The sequence below is a fragment of the Euphorbia lathyris genome, chromosome 1, assembly GCF_963576675.1.
Source record: "Euphorbia lathyris chromosome 1, ddEupLath1.1, whole genome shotgun sequence".
Classification (NCBI taxonomy): Eukaryota; Viridiplantae; Streptophyta; class Magnoliopsida; order Malpighiales; family Euphorbiaceae; genus Euphorbia; species Euphorbia lathyris.
The window spans coordinates 39,950,420-39,970,073 of NC_088910.1; the positions used below are offsets into that span (position 1 = coordinate 39,950,420).

At 35.1% G+C, this 19,654-nt stretch overlaps 1 protein-coding gene across 1 annotated transcript in view; it reads left to right on the forward strand.

Annotated features, from left to right (window-relative positions):
• Positions 1–18,301, forward strand: part of LOC136229236 (callose synthase 10) — a 45,642-nt gene extending 27,341 nt beyond the window's left edge. Inside the window, exons 31-51 of the mRNA XM_066017890.1 lie at positions 88–197; positions 1,392–1,526; positions 1,678–1,746; positions 1,826–1,997; positions 8,790–8,907; positions 9,553–9,672; positions 10,762–10,877; positions 10,965–11,048; positions 12,040–12,152; positions 13,687–13,739; positions 13,818–13,994; positions 14,106–14,153; positions 14,898–15,056; positions 15,211–15,324; positions 15,429–15,517; positions 15,671–15,829; positions 15,952–16,054; positions 16,805–16,924; positions 17,302–17,352; positions 17,442–17,645; positions 17,868–18,301. Of these exons, the coding sequence (XP_065873962.1) occupies positions 88–197; positions 1,392–1,526; positions 1,678–1,746; positions 1,826–1,997; positions 8,790–8,907; positions 9,553–9,672; positions 10,762–10,877; positions 10,965–11,048; positions 12,040–12,152; positions 13,687–13,739; positions 13,818–13,994; positions 14,106–14,153; positions 14,898–15,056; positions 15,211–15,324; positions 15,429–15,517; positions 15,671–15,829; positions 15,952–16,054; positions 16,805–16,924; positions 17,302–17,352; positions 17,442–17,645; positions 17,868–18,104 (2,551 nt within the window). The 3' untranslated portion in view covers positions 18,105–18,301. The remainder of the gene's footprint in view (positions 1–87; positions 198–1,391; positions 1,527–1,677; positions 1,747–1,825; positions 1,998–8,789; positions 8,908–9,552; positions 9,673–10,761; positions 10,878–10,964; positions 11,049–12,039; positions 12,153–13,686; positions 13,740–13,817; positions 13,995–14,105; positions 14,154–14,897; positions 15,057–15,210; positions 15,325–15,428; positions 15,518–15,670; positions 15,830–15,951; positions 16,055–16,804; positions 16,925–17,301; positions 17,353–17,441; positions 17,646–17,867) is intronic.
• The last annotated feature ends 1,353 nt before the right edge of the window (positions 18,302–19,654 follow it).

Below are 19,654 nucleotides of genomic sequence, written 5' to 3' on the forward strand. Positions count from 1 at the left end.
CTACTTTACCTCATGTTTGATTTATTTCTATGTTTCTATTTGATGCTTGTGTGTTGCATTAATTTGTGATTTGTTTTGCTTGTCTAGTGTCTTCACTCCATACTACAGTGAGACTGTACTTTATAGTTACTCTGAACTGCGAGATGAAAATGAGGATGGAATATCAACTCTTTTTTACCTTCAGAAAATTTTCCCAGGTATATCTAATCTATATCGTCTTATATTTTAATCTACCTAGTGAAGTTTCAGCAGCATATCTTATGAGAATTAAGGAAAGATAATGGACGGTAACATGGGAGGGAACTTCAAAAATATTCTGGGAGTTGAAATGAGAAGGAAGCAGCTCTCCAGCTATATCAACTTTTGAATTATTTTGGCAACAAAATGATGAAAAACAGTCAGCCTGCCTAGCCGTGGCCAATCTAGATCATGCATCTTACTAACTGAGATATTTGTATTTATGTTAGTTTTTTAAATGTCATAGGCTCTTCCGATCTCTCTCGTTTTCTCCAACAAGTTTATGAGCTCATTAGCTATGAGAGCTTAAACATTTAAGCATACCTTGTTTATCTGAACGCTTGGTTCATCTCAAGGAAAGTTATATGCTAAAGAATATAAAAGTTTGTGGTTTGCAGTATATATTTCGTTGAATTAAAACCATTGTTCTGTTTCTCTTCTATTGTATAGAGCTGGCATCTGGTTATTGCGTCCTAGTGTTTGTATGATCGCCACTTTGCTGGTTTTGTTTCTTGGGTGTGGATCACTGTTATTAGAATCTTTTGATTTGCTATTTGAATCGTACGATTCAATTTAGCTTTATTTCAAGCCGAATCTATAGGGCGAATCCAAATTACAACAGAATCTTACAATTCGCGATTCAAATCATACGATTCGATTCAGCTCTATTTTGAGCCGGATCTTCATCACCTTTCATCAAAACTTCAACAACACTAACTACTAAATTCACTCTACTCTAGTCCGATTGTTATTTATCAAATAATCAACTCAAACTAGTTCCATTCCATCATTATCAAGTTGACAACAAGGCAAAAAAACAGTGTCAGAAACTCAACTCTCCATCTCCACTCAGTTATTAAACACACTCTGATTTGTGAATTAGTTTTATTAGGATTGCATTTGCATTAGATTTGAATTTTAAGTACTTGGTTGATATGATTGCTTTTTGGACATTAAAATTGCATTTCAGACTAATATTTGGTAATATTTTGAGTTCGACATGATAAATATTTTATTTTTTTTATAATATTATGAATTTTAACCGAATCTTACGATTCACGAGTCACGATTCATGAGTCAAATCTCAATTTGACAACTACGGTGGGGATTTTGTCGTTTATCTCATGTTAATTGCTGTTTACTTTCTGTTCTAGATGAATGGGAGAATTTTTTGGAAAGGATTGGTAGAGGAGAGACCACTGAGGATGTGGATTTTCAAAAAAACTCAAATGATACATTGGAGCTTCGTTTTTGGGCATCTTATCGAGGGCAGACTCTTGCTCGGACTGGTTAGATTTCGTTGATATAAATGTCTCATAATTGTTTCATTTTGAGATCCTAATGTTTCATCCTACTGTATGTCAATGCTTAAATGGTAATGCTACCTTTGGATAGTTTTTTTTTTTACTTACAAAAAGTTTTGTTTTCTTGCGGGGATAGTACGAGGTATGATGTATTATAGAAGAGCTTTGATGTTGCAGAGTTTCCTTGAGAGAAGATCATTGGGGGGTATGCAATTTTGACTCACCCATAATGTTTTATTATATTTGAATACAGAGTGTTCACATTGTTCGATTGTTATTTGTAGTGGACGATTATTCTCAAACAGGTCTCTTCACCACCCAAGGGTTTGAATTATCCCGTGAAGCAAGGGCACAAGCTGACTTGAAATTCACTTATGTCATTTCATGCCAAATTTATGGGCAACAAAAGCAACGGAAGGATAAAGAGGCTGCGGATATTGCTTTATTGTTGCAGCGGTATAAATCTCTCTTTTTGTTCTCTATTTTTTAGATTCATATATTGGAAATAGATTAATATCCTATTGATGATAATGCTTTTAATGTTTGACCACCTCATCTGGGTTGATTAAGATTAGCATGAGTTGGCTGTTCATTACATCTGGTTTGTCGAAAATTTGTAATTCTGGCATGAGAAAAAATTTCAATTGAGCGTAGCTAAATAAAAGTGGCTATCTAAATTATTTGCAGCGACCTTTCTCATGCTTGGATGGCAAGCTCAGCTCTTTAACTTCTCTTCTAATCAGTTCCTGGGGCTGAATATCTTAGGGAAATTACTTGTATGTATTAGAGCAGAATGCGTTTTCCCTATTCTCCCTCTGGTTGTGGCCAAGTTTTACTGCATGTCCCATCCTTTGAAAAGTAGAGCATTAGTGTTCGTAAATCAGGTTTGGAGATTGTAATGAATTGTTTTCGGCCTTGGTCCCAGCGCCCATGAAACTGGTGTATAAATTTCTAAATAAAGGACACTATCTCTGCTTTGAAATAACAATGTAGCTCCAACTCAAACTTTTGATTTGAATTGGCAGAATTAAAAAAAAAAAATTAGAGAACTGCATGTATTTTGGCAAGGTTGTGTATTGGTGAAGAGATTGTTAGATTAACTCTCATTTAACCGTTTAAACATCGGACCAAACCTAGGTTTTGTTTCAACAAACTGTGGTTCTGTCGTTTGTTCAAGTCATATACTCTATACTAGATATTGAAGGGTTCCGGTGTAACCTTGGCTTTTATTCTTGTTGATACAGCGGGCGCGCGGTTGCGAGTTTAATCAAAAACCTGACGGAAAGAAATAATAAACACTAGATCGAAATCTAGAAAACACTTGGACAAAACCAAGAAAAATCTGAGAAGAACTCTCGTTTTAGTTTTTTTAATCAAATCTGTCCAATCTAATACAATACTAGGCTTATTTATAGGCTAAGATAGTCCTAAGCCTTAAAGGAAAAGGAAAACAATTAAATTTAAAACTAAAAAAGTAAAGAAATCCAAATCTGTTTTGGAATGCAATTTGCGGCAGCTAGAACTAATGTCCTTATTGCATAAGGATTCCAATTCTAGGTGGGATTTAATTATGTGGGCCCTCATCATTCACCTCCACTTTCGAAGAACTCGACCTCGAGTTTAAATCCGGATAGTCCAACCCACAATCAGGAACATAGAGAGACAAATCCGCCACATTAAAAGTATTAGAAATTTTCCCTAGCCATTGTGGCATCTCGATCTTGTAGGCATTTGCATTAATCCGCTCTAAGACTTTGAAAGGACCGTATTTCTTCAGTTGAAGTTTGGAACTCGCGGCATGTGCCAACCTCTCTTTCCTCAAATAAACCATGACTTCGTCACCCGGTTCGAACACTTGAAGTTTTCGATGCTTATCAACTTGTTCCTTCACCTTCGCATTCCTCTTTTCAAGCCTCTTTTTCACATCTTCATGGACTGCTTGGACCTCTTGAGCTAACTTTTCAGCAGAAGAACTAAACCCAATAGATTTGGGTATCTTCACAAGATCTAAAGTATGATTTGGTACCTTCGTGTACACCACAGAAAAAGGACTTCTCCCGGTAGCGCTATGAACAACACTATTATATGCAAACTCAGCTTGAGCAATTGCAAAATCCCAAGTTTTAGGCTTATCTTGACATATCCCTCTTAGAAGATTGCCCAATGTTCGATTCACTACTTCTGTCTGCCCATCAGTTTGAGGATGTGCTGTGCTGCTAAACTTCAGAGATGAATCAAATAAACTCCAAAAGAGTCTTCCAGAAATGACTCAAGAACTTGGTATCCCTATCCGACACAATAGATTTTGGAACCCCATGTAGTCTAACAACTTCTTGAAAAAACAGCTTCGCAATAGATGATGCATCTGCAGTTTTCTTGCAAGGAAGAAAATGTGCCATTTTAGAAAATCTATCAACTACTACGAAAACAGAATCCATGCCTCTTTGCGTACGGGGTAAACCCAAAACAAAGTCCATGGATAGATCTTCCCATATCGTACTTGGTACTGGTAACGGCATGTATAGCCCAGTATTCTTCACTCCACCCTTAGAAGTTTGGCAGACATAACACTTCATGACTATATTGTTAACATCTCGTCTCAACTTTGGCCAATAATAACGACTCTTTACAGCATCAATAGTCTTATCTCTTCCAAAATGACCAGAAAGACCTCCTCCATGTAAGTCTCTAATGACTTTCTCACGAATAGAAGTACTAGGCAGGCATAATTGATTCCCCTTCATTAGAAACCCATCATGTATATGAAAATCATCACATGGTTGCTTTGTCACACACAACTCCCATATGGCTTTAAAATCTTTATCATTTGCATACAACTCTTTCATAGAATCAAAAGAATCAATTTCAATAGCAAGAGTTTTAATGAGATGTACCCGACGACTTAAAGCATCAGCTACACGATTTTGTTGACCAGACTTGTGAATAAGTTTGAAAGGAAACTTATCAACAAAGGCTGCCCATCTGGCGTGCATAGCATTCCTCAATTGCTTCTGGCTACTTAAATATTTTAGAGCTTGATGATCAGTGTACAATACGAACTCCTTTCCAATCAAATAATGTTCCCAAGTCTTCAAGGCACGAACGACAACATAAAACTCTTTATCATACGTTGCCCACTTCATTCTCGATTCACTCAGTTTTTCACTAAAGAAAGCAATAGGTTGCTTCCCTTGTGATAATACAGCACCAATGCCTATTCCACTTGCATCACAGTCCACCTCAAATAGTTTATCAAAGTCAGGAAGAGCTAAAACAGGAGCAGTACACAATTTCTCCTTAACTAAAGCAAAACTCTGCTCTTCTTTTTCACCCCAAACAAAACCCCTTCCTTTCTTGAGGCATTCGGTTAATGGAGCTACAATAGTACTAAAGTGTCTAATGAATCTTCTGTAGAATGTAGCTAAGCCATGAAAGCTACGGATGTCTCCTACAGACTTTGGTGTTGGCCAATCCCGAATGGCTTTCACCTTTTCTTCATCAACTTTAATCCCATCTTTCCCAACAACATATCCTAGAAATAATAATTCTTCTAACATAAATGAGCATTTCTTCAAATTTGCATATAATTTATTTTCCCTTAATGCATTAAACACCAATTTTAAATGTTCAATATGCTCTTCATTGGATTTGCTATGAACTAAAATGTCATCAAAGTACACCACAACAAATTTTCCAATGAAAGGACGTAATACCTGGTTCATGAGACGCATGAAAGTGCTCGGAGCATTAGTTAACCCAAACGGCATTACTAACCATTCATATAAGCCATCCCTTGTCTTAAACGCGGTCTTCCATTCATGTCCAGGTTTAATTCGAATCTGATAGTAACCACTGCGCAGATCTAGTTTGGAGAAGATTATCGATCCACTCAATTGGTCTAACATATCGTCAAGCCTTGGAATGGGAAATTTGTAGCCAATTGTGATTTTGTTAATTGCACGACTATCAATGCACATTCTCCAACTTCTATCCTTCTTAGGTGTTAGCAAGGCAGGTACAGCACATGGACTTATACTTTCTCGAATGTGTCCCTTGTTAAGTAAATCTTCCACTTGTGCTCTTAAAATTTCTTGTTCTTTAGGACTCATCCTATAGTGTGGCAGATTAGGCAAACTAGCACCTGGAACAAAATCAATTTGGTGTTGAATGTTCCTCATAGGAGGCAATTCTTTAGGTAAATCATCAGGAATAACATCTGCAAATTCTTTCAAAATGTTCCGCACCTCCACTGGTAATTGGACTTGAGGATCGCCTTTAATTTCTTCGCCTTTCATAACCAACAGATACATAACTTGTGTTTCCCTGCTTTCACTCAAGAACTCTTTTCCGCCAACAAGCATAACTTGTTTGTCTGGAACTGTCTCCTGCTGCATAGTTGTCCTCTTAACTTGTGGCATTAGCGTATATCTTGCGCCATCCTTAAGAAATTGGTAAGTATTTTTCCTACCAGCATGTAAGGCATCTAAGTCAAATTGCCAAGGCCTTCCAAGCAAAACATGACAAGTATCCATATCAATAACATCACAATAAATATTATCAGAATATTTGCCAAGGGTTATGGGAACTGAACACCTTTGAGTTACTCGAATTGTACCGACATCTTTTATCCATCCGATGTTGTAAGGTTCAGGATGTGGCTCAGGGGTCAATCCGAACTTACAAACTGCTTTCCGGCTGATGATATTCTCTTGGCTGCCACCATCAATAATTAAACTGCAAAGTTTTCCTTGAACCCTACATGTGGTTTGAAACAATTGATGCCTCTGTTCCTGATTATGCTTTTTGGTGAGCATTAAGTGTTGAATAACACCTACTTGATATTCCTCCTCAAAAACACAATCATCTTCATCCTCACTTTCGTCAGCTGTACAAACGAAATCGTTTCCATCTTCATTTTGCTCTACCATATTTATTGTTCGCCTCTTTGGACACTCATGAGAGTGGTGCCCAGTTTCGTTGCACTTGAAACACTTACCAGATCGTGGTCTTGCATAGGGATCGTTATTAGTCTTAGGAGGTAGGTTGTTTCCTTTAGCTCGATGTTGCGGCTCATCACGTGTGTCTTTACCGGTTTTCTGGGTTGGTTTTGCTCCACTTGATCCCGCCACATATTTGCCCTTGTCAATTGTTCTTTGTTGATTGTTCGCAAAATTCTCGCCTCCATATCTTCGATAGGTTTCCCTTGGCCTCTCTTTCAATAATTGTTCAGCTTTTAGTGCCAAATCCCGAGCATCTTGAACTTTAATGATCATCTGAACCCCAATCCTTTCGCGAATATTTGGGTTTAAACCTCCTAAATAATGAGAAGTTTGTTGGCTTTCCGTCTCCGACAAATTAGCTCTAGCAGATAATCTATAAAATTCAGCAGTATATTCATGTACGCTTCTTTTACCCTGAACACAATTTTGGTAAGCCTCAAAAATATATTGTTCATAGTCAGGAGGTAAGAATCGTCTTTTTAGTAATTGCTTCATCTGGTACCAAAGGGAGATAGGTTCTTGACCACCCCTCCTTCGACGTTCATTCAGCTGATCCCACCATACTGCAGCTCCCCTTTTTAGCCTATATGCGACTAATTTAACTTTTCTATATTCAGGAACCTCAGCATAATCAAAGAAGCGTTCAACTTCATGAATCCAATCAAGAAACCCTTCGACATCTAAATCCCCATTGAAACTAGGTAGTTCCAGTTTAATCTTGTATTCGTCCCCTCTATCGTTCCTCCTATTATTATTTCTACGTCTCGGATAAAAAACATCTTCATCATCAAAAATATCAAAATCATCGTCAAGTTCAGGCTCTACTTCGATATTTCGTCGAACCCTAGGACGTCGATTGTGATTATTGGGAGGATTAGCTTCCCCTTCAACATTCTCCACTTGTCTTTCGGGTTGTCTGTTGATAGTTAGTTGCTCGATTTGTGTTTGCATCGCTTGCATTGCTTCACGCATCTCTTGCACGAAACTATTGAATTGTGCCATTGGAACTTGCTCACCGGTGTTGTTAGGTTGGACCATATTCTCAGCTCGTAGAAGTTTGGAGGACGACGAGGCTCTGATACCAACTGATACAGCGGGCGCGCGGGTGCGAGTTTAATCAAAAACCCGACGGAAAGAAATAATAAACACTAGATCGAAATCTAGAAAACACTTGGACAAAACCAAGAAAAATCTGAGAAGAACTCTCGTTTTAGTTTTTTTAATCAAATCTGTCCAATCTAATACAATACTAGGCTTATTTATAGGCTAAGATAGTCCTAAGCCTTAAAGGAAAAGGAAAACAATTAAATTTAAAACTAAAAAAATAAAGAAATCCAAATCTGTTTTGGAATGCAATTTGCGGCAGCTAGAACTAATGTCCTTATTGCATAAGGATTCCAATTCTAGGTGGGATTTAATTATGTGGGCCCTCATCACTTGTCAATACCTTAGGGTCTTTAAAACATGGCTATGAAAGGCACACTACGGCCCAAGGGGGTCATGGAGACTTGGTGCACGGCGCACTGAAGGAACAAAATCATGTAGAACCACCTTTAGTTATAATATTTAAAATATAAGAAATTGTGAACTTTAAAATCAAAATTCAATAACTACGAAATCATGTCAATATTCTTAATCATAAATTCTAACATGCAATAAACCCTATATTCTAAAGTTCGAATGTTCAAGTAAATAGTAAATCTTAAGTTGACTAATAGCTACTTCATATCAAAAGTCTCCAACTTCAAGTTCTGCCCTTGTTTGCTTCTTTTTCTCTGGTATTTTACTGTTGTTGTGTGCTTCTTCTTCCCTTTGTTTCTCATCATGCATCTTTCACGCCTTGGTGTCGTCAGAGCAACATCGCCCACCTTAGAGGGTGCTAAGGCGCTCGGCCTTGAGCCTTGTGCGCCAGGGCATCGCCATTAACAACTATGTTTGAAAAAATAATTTGAGATGCTATTGAAAGATATATAATCACTAAAACTGACACAACTACAGTATTGAACTTTGAAGGATGAAAAACAAAAATGATAAGGTGTGTCCAAGTATAAGTTTTTGATTTTTGCGTTCAGCCCTAATACAAGAAAAAACTGTAGTTATTAATTGAAGTGTATATATCTTGTGTAAATATGAGTATCATATTCCTTTTGAGTAGTTTGTTATTAGGACATGCTATTTAAGATGTGATTTTATGAGTAAATTGTTCAAGGTTTGCATGTATGGGTATTCATTTAGCTTCTACTTTTAGGAATGAGGCTCTTCGAGTTGCATTCATACATGTGGAGGAGAGTGGTACTGCTGATGGAAAGGTTTCTAAGGAATTCTTTTCAAAGCTTGTTAAAGCTGATGTTCACGGAAAAGATCAGGTAGACTATTTTGAAGCTCCAATTTCTTGTCAAGATTTTGATTATCTGCAAAAAGTGTTCTTATTGTTAATTGTATTTCTTATTATATCGTATATATCATGCATGCATCATTGCTCATGTTGTTGATTGTCATTTTCCCTGAAAAACTGTAGTGATGCGTTAAATAAAAATATTGGCAATGGACCATGCAATGATGTGATAATGTTGCAAGTTGCTTTGAGTACTGGATTCTTGAAGCGTGTTCTGGGTCAAAATTAATGTGAATTGCAAAACAAGTTTTTATCACAAAGTTTATAGTGAAGTCTTTCGGCCCAGATTTTGTAAAAGAACAATATCCTGGGAAGAAAAACCTAGACTACATAATTGAGAAGGAAGTTAAGAAAAACTATACGACATAATAGGACCTAAGGGTGTAAAATTCCTGGGTCAACATCTGCCTCACTTAATCATTTCGCAGGTTTATTTGATCAGCAAATTTGCATGATATATTACTCATTATTGTTGAGAATCCTTTGTCATGGATATCCTTCTTAAAATTGGACTTTGCGTTTTCTGTAAAAAAAAATTTTCCTGCAGGTGTTATATTTTGCTGTTTCAGCATAAGGATGTTTCACCATATTTTTATTGACTTTTCATTTTACTTAGGAAATATATTCAATTAAACTTCCTGGAGATCCAAAGCTTGGAGAAGGGAAGCCTGAGAACCAAAATCATGCTATAGTTTTTACTCGTGGGGAAGCTATTCAGACCATTGATATGAATCAGGTTAAGTAAATGCTTTCTCCCTTTTTCAAGTTCAATAGATATGATGTCCTATCTATGTTGCTCCTGGCAGTGGTTTTATTCTTTGCAGCATTTAATGTAATGTTTGATTGATTTGCGCTTTTTTCTATTGCTGATGAATGGTGGTGACTGTTTTTGATGCTTCATGGATTTTCAGTATGTGCTTCTCTAGCCTGGCTTTGATGTTTTGATTCTCACAGTCAAATGGATTGTATTCCTCTATTTGATTGCACCATAAAACTTCCTTCAGTTCTGGCATTTGTGTGATGGAAGTTATGCATATGTAATATGGGATCATCACAGACTGTAGGGAGTTTTATGAGGTGTAGATTTTGTAGTGATTTGAAATTTTATTATGATCATTAGATTTCATTTGGATAGTCATCTTCAGTGTTACTATATTCATCATTAGATTATTTTGGGTTAATGTTCGTGACTAGGAATCTTTTGTAAGCTTTCGAGCTTCAGCTGGTTGGTGATGTTTTGGAATCCAGAATACCTAGTGTGGGGTCTTCTGCACTTCCTGTTCTGTTTAAGCTTAATGAATGATTGTCTCTATATATACTTATACTTTCCCTAGGTTCAGGAATTTTCTTTAGGAAGCCTTTTGTTTCTCATCTTCTACTGTTTTGCTCTTTTATTTTGGTTGTTATTAACAATTCCAGAAGCTTAGGGTTCCCTTATCACTTTATCAGAAATTCCATTATGCTTCATGGATGTCGTGATGATATTCCAGTGATATATATTAGTGCAGAGGGTTTCTTCAGTACCACGTGCGGCTGATGGAGCGTGTTGGATAGTTTGGGATTTGAATCTCAGTTAGAAGTTCCTTACATGTTTTTTATTTTGTTCTTTAGCTGATAGTTTTTCTCTTGAAAAGGTTGTTTGCAAATTCTTCTTGTGCAATTTTCACTGGCTTAGCACAAGTAATTGTTTTCTTGTTGAGTATACTTATCTTTGGGTATCTGCTCCCCTTGATTTACCTTTTTATCTTTTGTTTTTTTGAAGATTTGGGACCTAGCATCTGCTAGGAATTATATTGTGCAATCTGATAAATTTTCCTTTTTATAGGATAACTACCTTGAAGAGGCAATGAAGATGAGGAATCTTCTTGAGGAATTTCGAGCTAAACATGGAATTCGACCACCCACGATTCTTGGTGTTAGAGAGCATGTCTTTACTGGAAGGTTGGTACACACTCTCATAGAGTTATATTTTCTTTAGTTTGCCTTTGGTGGTTTTCTTACACATTGTTTTTGAATGTGTTCATGCAGTGTCTCGTCTTTAGCCTGGTTCATGTCCAATCAAGAGACTAGTTTTGTAACATTGGCACAACGTGTGTTAGCAAGCCCTCTCAAGTGAGTAGATTGGCCCAATCTGTTCCCTCTCTTATATGCACATGTGTGTAATGTGGTGATTAGATAAGGTGCCATTAGTGCAATTGGGGGAAAATCTATCTTACTAAGCACAAGAGAATGCCATACACATTAAACTACGTAAACTTATTAAGTTATTATTATTCTGGTCTAAACTGCAAATAAGATGGTTTTGTTGCTCTGTATCTGTACAAAATCCTTTCAATATTGACTTAAAATTCTTTGAAATTCCCAAATATGGCAAATGGGGGTTTGCGCATAAATCCAGAATATGGCCTTTTTTCTCAAACAAAGTTGATTTCATGGTTTTGAGATTGTTTCTGATGTTTTCCCTTGTGCTTGCTCAAAATTCCGATCCATACATTTCTATTATTTATATATGCAGGTATGTGCATAGCTAATAAATTTAATGTTGGGTTTCAATGTTGGGGTTACGAAGAGAGTTTGCTGGTTTCCATAGAAAAGGCTATAATTTTGTATGCACACAGGAAGCCTCAAACTTCACTTGCTTTTCTAACTGAGTCCTTAGTGTTTTTCTTATTGGAATGAGCTATGTTTGTTTGTAGTAGATCTTCAAGTGGCCACCTTTATTTCTCAAATGCATATTACTGAAACATATTGGGGACCATAAGACACAATGAATCTTTACTAAAACAGTTGTGCTTCTATGAGTATAATTCATGCTAATCTGTTTGTGGTTTTGAGAGGCTTCGGCGGTTCTTTTGAGGCAAAGGTTAGCGGTGATAAAATGATATGATTAAGGTTCCATTATGTATTTTTGGTTTCAGTCAGATTTTTATTCTTTTATTCTTTTTTATTAGTTGCTTAAGAATTCTCCTGCATTTCTGTTCATTTAAATCCATGCCTGTCTCTTCTATTGTGTTGTTTTTATCTTATAACCTTGTTTTGAAATTTTTTAAATAAATATTTAAGTGCCCCCTTTTTCTGATCCCTTGTAAAATATGTCTTGCAGAGTTCGAATGCACTATGGCCATCCAGATGTTTTTGATCGAATATTTCATATAACTCGAGGTGGAATTAGCAAACCTTCACGTGTAATTAATATTAGTGAAGATATTTTCGCAGGTAACTGAAGCGATAATGCAATTTTCTTTTCTCATACCTTTGTTCTGTAGTTCATCCTTTAGAAGTATTCAGGTGTTTTCCTGTGTAAGTCTTGAAAATGATGACCATGCATATGAAGCATGTATAAAATTGTACTAGTAATTGAAGCATTATGTTGTTGAAAGATAAGCTTGCTTGTGAGGTATCAGTATCCTTTTATATTGCTCTTGAAGTGATAGAGCGGTTTTTTCGTTGCATTCAACATTTTGCTTTCCAATACCAAGGAGGTAATATGGATATCACTTAATGTGAAAACTGTAAAAGCAACGTTGTGCTTTCGAATCAAATTAGTTCAATTGCTTGTATAATAATCCAACATATTAACTTTTTCAGGGTTACCTGTATGCTAAATATTTTAATATTGAATGCTTCAATTATTCAAAATCCTGCCAAACTTATAAAATTCTTTCAGTTTCAAATACAAAAGATACAAGTGGCAATTGGTCAAAAATACTTCTCAAAAAGATTACTAGAAAATAATAGATTGGAAAAAGAAACAAAGGGAACAAGAAAAAGGACCACCCTTCCCCTCCCATGCTCAATTCTCTCTTCACCTATTTGGAGGCATGCGATGCGAGAGAGAAAAAAGTGAGATAATATCTATTGCAGAATGGAGAAATGCAGAACCATAAAAGTCGAGCAGTTCTTTGTTTTTGTTTAAGGCAGTGAGCTTAGGTGGGGAGAGAAAGGGCTGAATTTTGGGTGTGGATTAATGGAGGGTTGGGAGTAAAGAAAGGGGGATGATTTTAAGTATACGTTTCAAGGTTTATGATTTTAAATTTTTGATGTTTTTAATCTTTTTATTTTTTTTTTTTATATTGTCAAAATTCCTGAGTTGTAACGGAATTGCAAGCTTGAAATGGAAGTGTTGCAATTATTAGCATACAATGTTTTGAAATACAGGGTATGCATCGTGAATGTCTGTGTATATAAAATTTCATCTAGTTCTTTAACCGAGTTTTTCTTTGAGAAAGCAAAGAAGGATTATAATTGAACTACAAGTTGCTGGTCTTAACTCTTGGAGAGCTACAAGGCTCACCATTTGATACACTAAGAAACTTCACCGTGCTTTCATACTTTAGACATCTATGATGAGTAGTGAGAACTTTAGGGGCACACAAATTTTTTTTATAAGAACTGCTTTGCCTGCATAATTTATTTCAACTGCTTTTCCATTTCTTTATTTTGCTGTTCATGTAAGCTCCTTTGTTGCATCTCGCATACTCTGTGGATAAAGCAAAAGTGCATTATAAACTTGCATTATTTATATTGACTGTAAGAATTGAAGATTATTTTAATCCTAAATATGTGCTTTTCGAGCTTTTGATGGACAGATATGTTAAAAACTTGTTAATTTTCCACATTCGTTTTCTTCTCTTCACTTTCATTTAGGGGTTAGTCGAGCAGCGGTTTAGTAGAGTGATGGAAGATGGGGTTTTAGTTGCATGTTTGAATTCGTTTTGTGTTTGGTAATTACTAAATTAAAATGTTGCAGGGTTCAACTCCACATTAAGGCAAGGAAATATTACTCATCATGAATACATTCAGGTTTGTCTTGCAGGCTGATCTGTGCCTCTTTTATCTACAGGTTCATATTTCTTCTTTCTTATGCCTCGCTTTCTATAGGTTGGAAAGGGAAGAGATGTTGGGTTGAACCAGATAGCCCTCTTTGAAGGGAAAGTTGCTGGAGGAAATGGAGAGCAAGTCCTAAGCAGGGACGTATATAGGCTTGGACAACTTTTTGATTTCTTTAGAATGCTCTCTTTCTATTTCACTACCGTCGGATACTATGTTTGCACAATGGTATGGTATCTTGATGTAAACTGTTCCGTTTGTCACTTGTAAGAATTAGATGTTATTCAGGGCGTTTGTCTTACAAGCATTAAATGTCTAATGAAAGTTTCTATAATGCAGATGACGGTCCTTACAGTGTACATATTTCTGTACGGGAGGGTTTACCTGGTAATGAAACGATCTTTATTTATCAACTTCTTATTTTGACACCCTATCTCAGTTGGATTTTTCTTTGATTAAGTTCATTTTTTAGTTTGATCACCGCTTATATGTACTAGGATTATGATCATAATTTGTGGGGTGATGGAAATCTTGGATTTTTTTTTTGACCATACTTAAAAATGTACTAAGCTCTGTACCTCCTCTTCCTCTTCAATTCTTCTGTATAATGACATTTGGAAAAAGGGAGGATTGGCTGCAATTTTTTTATTTTATTTTTTGACATATTTGTCTGTTGAAATACATAGCACTGGAAATTGTACGAAGGCTACTGTTTACAATATCTTAATTTGGGTTGTGTTGTATGTGCAAATGTCTCATTAACATGTCTCAGACAAGACCCCACATGGACGGGGCATGCAACCATTATGTTGAATTTGTTTTCATTGCATTTTCAAATGTCTCACACCACACACTCCAGTTATAGTTTGGATGTCACGTTGTTTGAAATCGAACTGTTTATAATAGAGTTGTCTTCAGAAACTGAATACCTGATGGAAATACTGTTTTCATCCTTTTGGCTCCAGCCTTTCCCATATGTATTTTCTGTTTGCTACGGATGAATTTTTACCTATTTGCATCATTAGATTTCCTGTCCAGACAGATTTAGTTTGACTCAGTGTTTTGGAGTATTCTAAGCCTGTTCTTTTGGTAGGGATGAAATTTTTATCAGCATCTTGCTTGCATTTACAGGCTTTCTCTGGACTTGATGGTGCAATTGGGAAGCAAGCGAAGCTGTTGGGTAACACAGCTTTAGATGCTGTTCTGAATGCACAATTCCTGGTTCAGATTGGAATTTTTACTGCAGTCCCAATGATAATGGGATTTATACTTGAGCAGGGATTGCTGAAGGTACTTTGTTATTCTTGATACTTCCTTCCTTGGGTTATTATTTCTATACAGCATGTAAGCCTTTTTCTTGCATCAAGTGCTGCCATTGCCTAAATTTAACATACGTTCCCTAATAGTACTGTATTGTGAATGTAATAATTTGTTCATATTACAGGCTGTGTTTAGCTTTATTACAATGCAACTTCAGTTGTGTTCAGTCTTCTTCACATTTTCTTTGGGAACTAGAACTCATTATTTTGGACGTACTATCCTACATGGAGGTGCAAAGGTATGTCACTTATCCTTATCTTTTCCCTCTTCCTTCCGCATTTTAAAAAACTTGTGCTTTGTTTATTTTGGAAAATGATCTTTGTGGAAAATTTGTACTAACAGTACCGGGCAACTGGTAGAGGCTTTGTAGTCCGTCATATCAAGTTTGCTGAAAATTACAGGCTTTACTCAAGGAGTCATTTTGTTAAAGCGTAAGTGATGTCTACATAATGAATTACTGTTGATTGTGTTTTCTAATATTAGTTGCTGCCTTGTCTTATTTCTTTGGTTATATGTATTTCTGTTTTTGAAGATTGAATTTATTGATAGACAAGGTCTTAATTCCTTTATAACTTTCTTGTCAGGCTTGAGGTAGCACTGCTTCTCATAGTTTACATCGCATATGGGTACACAGATAGTGCTGCAACGTCGTTTTTCTTGTTGACTCTTAGCAGCTGGTTTCTTGTCATCTCATGGCTTTTTGCTCCGTACATATTTAATCCCTCGGGTTTTGAATGGCAGAAGTAAGCTTTTTTTTTTTGTTATTGTTTTTTTCAAGCGTTTGGCTTGAAGTAGTTGTAATTAAAACTTCTGCTGTTGTGAGAATGAACGATCTGCTGAGCATGATTTTATCGCCATTTAACAGGACAGTAGAAGATTTTGATAATTGGACCAGCTGGCTTCTGTATAGAGGCGGCGTGGGGGTGAAAGGAGATGATAGCTGGGAATCATGGTGGAATGAGGAACAGGTGATCTTTTTAATGTAATATCAAAATAATTCCTTTTCTTCGTTTGACAAAAGCCACACCGATGTGAGTGCTAGAAATCAATTATTCAATGAGGTGATTCTTGGCAGTTGTTTTGCTGTGCCTGTGATAAAGAAGATTACATGTTTTTTGAGCTTGATCTTCCCTGGAAACTTTGATTTTGAACAGTTTCCACCTTTCAGAAACTTGTGTTTCCACAGAAGCAGACTGTCGCATTAGCCGATGTCTTAATGAGGTCATCATGCAAGGATCACATTGCATTAAATCCCATGTTTTCTTTTCTAAAATCATCTCTTTCAAAATGAAAAAGGTCTCCTTTTCCTCTTATATAGCTTGTATGTGATATTTTTCATTTTACTCTAAATTTTTTACTAATACATCGTTATAATTTTTAAAATCCATAAATATACTCCTGTAATTTTTTTATTTACATGTTTTCCCACATTTGCATTTCTTATATTTTTACAAATATAGTTTCCTGCAGTCTGTTTCAGTTTCAGTTTTCTGTTTCCAGGCAGCATAGTTGTCTTCTCTTGGTGGCTCATTGCCATTTTCTTTCTTCTATAAATTGTGTTTTTCTTAGTTGTTACAGAGTCATTCATCATGCTAACTTGTTGAAGGTTTAATTCCAAAAGAATGCAAGACAATATCTTCTGGGCTGGATTTTGCTCCCCTTAGTGTTTGTTCCATTTCATTTGTTTATGGGATTTTTTTGGTGACACTCTTTTTCAGACGCATATTCAAACTTTACGAGGCCGTGTGTTGGAAACAATATTAAGCTTACGTTTCTTCATGTTTCAATATGGCATCGTATACAAACTCCATCTAACAGGAAAGGATACATCTCTTGCGGTAATCTCCTTGTTCTTTGCTCAGCTTATATTTCCGGCCATTTTCTTAATACTGCTAGTATAATAATGGGAACTTGTCTTGCTTTTAATACTTAGTAAGTTTGAATTAGTTTCTTTTATGTTTTGGGACTTATTCAGCGGAAAGCGTAGTTTGATTTACTCATCTTCAATTAAATTACAATAAGTTATAATAATTTACTATAACGAAAATAAAAGAACCAAAAAACAAAAGTTAGTTTACTGATAAGTTATCATCACTGCATATGTTGATGGAGTTTGGTCATGGACATCATATACTAAATAAGTTCAGTTAATACTTTTTTGTCATTTACATTTCAATTGTACTGATTTTTTGTTTCTTGATATTTATTTCTCCAGCTTTATGGCTTCTCCTGGGTCGTATTGGTTGCCATTCTCATGATATTCAAGGTTAGTATTAGTTGTATCCGAGAACAGCTCTTTTCTCCACATTCTTATGTTTTTTGATATTCATCTTATGCTTTATTTTTTCCTTGTAGATTTTTACTTATAGCCCCAAAAGGTCGAGCAACATCTTTGAGAAATTCATCAACTTGCAACTATTCATGCGATTCATGCAAGGAATCGCATCGATAGGACTCGTAGCAGCAGTTTGCCTTGTTGTTGCCTTCACTGACCTGACAATTTCAGACCTTTTCGCAAGCTTACTGGCGTTCATTCCTACTGGATGGGCTATTTTATCTGTGAGTTGACGCTTTCAGTTCTTCAAATTGTGATGCATAAAAATTTTGATTTATAAAATTGGTAGTAGCAGAGACACATGTGCATTATTACTATCTATCTTGTAGAACTGCGGTTGCTTAAAGCATCTGATTGTAGCGGATAACATAACTTCTTTTTCTTTTTTTTTCCGCCCTATGTTTTTTCGTTTCTAATGTTTTTTTCTATTATTATTGTGGTAACAGTTGGCTATCCCTTGGAAAAGGTTTGTTTGGAGTTTAGGGTTGTGGGATTCGGTACGAGAGTTTGCGAGAATGTATGATGCTGGGATGGGTATGATCATTTTTGGTCCTATTGCAATCTTGTCGTGGTTTCCTTTCGTCTCCACTTTTCAGTCTCGCCTTCTGTTCAACCAAGCATTTAGCCGTGGGCTGGAGATTTCCATTATTCTTGCTGGAAACAAAGCTAATGTTGATATGTGATTTTTTATATTTGAGAGAAAGATTTTGCCTGCCTGTAGATGATGATTTTTGTATAGAAAAATGCAGTTTGATTTGAATCTGACTTCATACGATAAGCTAGTCATCAGTAGCATTTTTGTACATGTATTTAGATGTTTCTCTTCCTTGTTTTCCAAACGTATACTTCTTCTTCCTATCACTAGACCGATTTATCATTATATAGTCTCGCAGTTTTAGTATGATACCAATTAAACATTTCATAATTTTTCATGCGATTAGAGCCAGGAGGGAGTACAAAAAGCCTTCCTGCATATGCTCAAATGTAAAAGGCTCAATTTTTATTGTTATTATATAATATCTAACTAAATTATTTTTATTATTTATTATGTTAAAAATTAAGTGAATGTTAATTTATCTTAAAAAATATCTAAATCTTAAAGGTTCCAATTTATTATTATTATTATTATTATATCTAATTAAATTACTTTTATTATATTTATTACGCTAAAAATCATGTTAAATATTTTGGTTTTCTATTTTGTTGAAACATTATTATTATATAAAAGTATTAATTTTTTTAATAAATAAGGTGTAATTTTTTCATTTAGCATTGTGTTTTAAAAATGTTTAAGACGACATTGAATTTGGATTGCTATAAAAGAAATATCGAACACAAATCTAAGACCGGTTATTAACTTGTATGACTTGTTTTGTACAAGTTGACAGAGCATCTCCAACCTTCACCAAATGAGGGTTGGAAATGCCAAAATAGTGGTGGTTGGCTTCTCCAATCACCACCAAATTTCTATGTCTTGGCATAGAAATGAAAGATAATTTTGGTTGATTTTGATTTCCACCAAAATTTATTTTGGTGGAAATCAATATTTTAATATATATATGTATTTATTATTTTAATTTAATTATATATATTTATTATTTAAATTTAAATTATTTCATAAATAAATATTTTTTAAATATTTTTTCTTTTTATGTTTTATAGTTAAATATATTATTAATTATTTAAAATTAAATAACATTGTTTTCTTATTTTTAATTAATTTTTGAATTAATTTTTTTATTATAGATTATTAATGATAATAATAATATACGTAAAAAATAATAAAATATTAATAAAAGTGTTATGTAAAATGGAATAAAGTGGAGAATGTTATTTTTAGTGTAATAAATGGTGTAGTGGGTTGGAGAAAAAATAAGATTTGATGTTTAGAAAATAGAAAATGGAAATGGAATGTTATTTTTAGCGTAATGGGTTGGAGATGGCCATGCTTAAAGCATTATTTAGTCCTTGCCCTATGAATGATGTCAGTGTTTCCAGTTTATGTGTGATTTGGTAACATTTATTTCTGAACTAATTTGGAGAGAAATATCAAATAGAACGAAATTGAATTTTTGACTGGACATTGTGAAATTACAAAATAGGTGATAAATAAAAGATGTGCAGTAATTTGCATACGAATAAAATCTGCTGCCACTTGTTTTGTAATTTTTGGTTTCATTGATATATAAATCCATGAAAAGATCTGTATATTTCAAAACAGAATAATAACAAG